The sequence below is a fragment of the Poecilia reticulata genome, linkage group LG4, assembly GCF_000633615.1.
Source record: "Poecilia reticulata strain Guanapo linkage group LG4, Guppy_female_1.0+MT, whole genome shotgun sequence".
Classification (NCBI taxonomy): Eukaryota; Metazoa; Chordata; class Actinopteri; order Cyprinodontiformes; family Poeciliidae; genus Poecilia; species Poecilia reticulata.
The window spans coordinates 30,527,705-30,530,837 of NC_024334.1; the positions used below are offsets into that span (position 1 = coordinate 30,527,705).

The 3,133-nt window shown below is 36.2% G+C and overlaps 1 protein-coding gene across 10 annotated transcripts in view; it reads right to left on the reverse strand.

The window, feature by feature from the left end:
* Window positions 1–2,138, reverse strand: part of LOC103464192 (epidermal growth factor receptor substrate 15-like 1) — a 202,370-nt gene extending 200,232 nt beyond the window's left edge. For all 10 annotated transcript variants that reach the window (XR_533610.2, XR_533611.2, XM_008408134.2 and 7 more), the window contains exon 1: window positions 2,025–2,138. Coding sequence is in view for 8 of the 10 variants with exons in the window: in XM_008408134.2 (XP_008406356.2) it covers window positions 2,025–2,126 (102 nt within the window). In the remaining 2 variants the exon portion in view is untranslated. The remainder of the gene's footprint in view (window positions 1–2,024) is intronic.
* Window positions 2,139–3,133: the final 995 nt, after the last annotated feature.

Genomic DNA, 3,133 nt, shown 5'->3' on the forward strand with positions numbered 1-3,133 from the left:
TAGCAATTCAAACAGTTAATAAAATTATGGTTGTTGATTAATGGTTTATTAGATTAAAATTAATTTGAATCGATTAATAATGTCCACTTAGACCTTTTTTAGTGTTGCAGTTTGGCCACGGAGCCAGTTTATAGAGAAACTAAGATGGTGGAGGGACCCCAGAATGGAAAGGAAAAAAGTTCCAAACGGTGTGAGATGCAAAATGGGATGCATTTTGACTGGGGGTGCGTCAATTGCAGTTTTCTAGCCGATCGCCGATTACCAATCTTTTAAAAAGCTTAACGTGCCAATTCTGATTTTAACCGCTACCAATTTTTTTGGTCTGAAATGTTAACCAAATGTTTTGGTCAGGAAATTTATTGAGTTGACAACAGTGGGGTAACTATTGTTAATTTTAAGCGTGCAGACATAACTTGGTGTGCCGGTATGTCAGTTAAACCTTTCTCACCGGAGAGAAAAAGAGGACAGTGGTTGATTCTTAGACCTTTGCCAAGCTAGATAAGATCTGCTTCACAGATCTCCCAAAATTAAGGAAATTGGCACTGATAAATTGGCTGGTCGATAAATCGGTGCACTTCTAATTTTGACGTATGAACACTCAACAAGTTTCTTGTTATCACTTTAATAACGTTCATGCAGTCAAGAGGCATGACAGACCAGAGTCGACTTCTCTACCAAAACTTACTGATGTGCTACACAGGTGAGGATGTAATGACAGAAAAGCGGAAAGCATTTGGCAGAAAAATTGCAACATGACAGAAAAGAAACATGATGCTAAACAAGGTTGATTTTGAGGGCTGTTGTCACTTAATGTACTTCATGGAGGGAAGTACATTAAGTACATTCCTACAAAAGCAGACAATATTTCTGTGTGAATATCTCTGTTCATAAAGAATTAAGTGTGTCACATATTCTATTTCTTTCATCTTTTCTTTTTCAATTTAGCAACATAAGAGGTTCCTGTTTTGTTAAATTTTATAAATTAAGTTTAATAATGTAAGAAAACCATGTTATAAAAAAATAGCTCTTTATGTTAAGGAAAGATGGTTGCCCTTCTTGATGCAAAAGAAAATGTACGTTTTTAAGAAAAAGGCTAATCCATTAATCATTAAGTCGATCATAAGATCAATCAACATATGTACTGGTATATATAAAATAATTTTACGTGCAATTTTCAGTAGCTGGCGTCACTAATCATTGCAGCTTAGGAATCAAAGACTTTTTGTCATCTTTGGCATCACTTACAGGCGTTATTTACTCATCATTTGGAGGACATACGGTTTATGCTAATTTACTGTAATAGTATCACAAGTGCAAACTCAATTCAAAATAACTTGACTTGGACATTCTTAATTTAGTATTCAAACTACATTATTTGGTTCAGATATGATGTCCATGTACATGGATTATGTGTCTATATTCCACATTTTTCTTTTCACACGTTTGTTTCTTTGTTTATATAGGCAGAAAGTGCAGCTGCAACGCAACTATTCACACTATCAAGATGATACAATAGTTCAATCCTACCACTGTTAATACATATTTTTAAGCTGCGTCAGCATAATAGATATGAAGCGAAGCATCATGTACAGCACAGATTCAACTCTCATCAGTATCACATTTAACCCTTCCTGGTATGTTACGCCATCCTTTTAACCAACCTAGCATCTGAGCAACGCTAGCTTTAGGAGTCAGCAGTACAACTGTGTTAGCCCTTAAGCTTGGGACAGGATTGGTGTCTATGGTGACACTTTTTCTTACATGAGCAGCTATCATCTTTTTTGAAAAACACTATGTTGTATATACATGAACAGTAGAACCTACTGGATGCTAATTAATCCGCCAACAAACGCTCAAGGAACAGGCCTAGTTCCACTATCTATCTGCATTATAAGAAAGCCGCGTCGTATTTTCTGTAAACTCCACTTATGCTAATATTTATTGATGGACGACACCGTCTGACTCTACCGCTATGTAGTGCTTTCTGTTGAGGCAGATGATCGGGGGAATTGCAGCGTCGTTACCTGGGTGAGAGATGCGAGAGTTGCCATCTTCCCTGCTACTTCTGTGACATCGCCCAGCGACACGCCTCCTGCTGGAACCAGTCTGCTTTCTTTCATCATCATTAAAATCCCTGAGTAGAGCATTAAATCCAGAATGTTCTGACTATCTGTACTACTTCGTCAGATTTTCCTATCGTATCATTTATCTGTCGGTGCTAAATGTCTAAAACTTCGGTCATATTTTCAAAATGAAAACTAGAGCGGGTTGTGTTGTTAATTATTATCATCGGATAACATTCTTTGAGTTACGAGACCGAAACTTTTATGCTTAGCATATCATTGGAACAATTTATATACACGACAAAAACAGAAAAATATCACCTCCTTCATCAGAATATCCTATCTGTTTAAAATGAAAAGCTACCGTAGTTCTATGCACTATAATTTATATTAAAATAGTCTACCTTTTAAAAATATTTTAAATACAGAGGTATTTGTAAGAATGAAACAGTATCGAACTGGGGAAACAACTTTTTATTGAAATTAAATTAAACAGACATCTACACAGATAACTGCAAACTCTTCTTTGCGCATTAATACGTTGTATGGCCGTCTTCATCAAATGTCACTGTGCACCTGAAATGATAGGATATGCTTAATCTACACTAACAGGGGCGCCGCCAGGAATCTTGGGCCCCCTGACAATAAATTTGTTTGGGCCCCCTGTTCAGCTGCTGTTACAATTTTTTGAGTCTATTTGACCCATAAAAAGCATCACAATTTTAAAGGCTGCATCTGCCTTGCTTTCTTTGGTTCAATACTGATAATTAGCACAATATTTACTGCTCATGAATTTAACATCCAACAGTCCACATCCAGCATGCAAGTAGGTTACTTACATTTTTTCTATTAGTTTTAGATACTGAAATGTCTCCCTATGAGCAACAGTCAAAAGCAACGTGTAAAATACACATAAAGCAATCCAGACTTCTAAAAATGCTATGTAGTTGCCAGTGGTGGGAAGTAACGAAGTACAAATACTTCGTTACTGTACTTAAGTACAATTTTCGTGTATCTGTACTTTACTTAAGTAGATTTAATAATGGATACTTTCTACTTTTACTCCACTA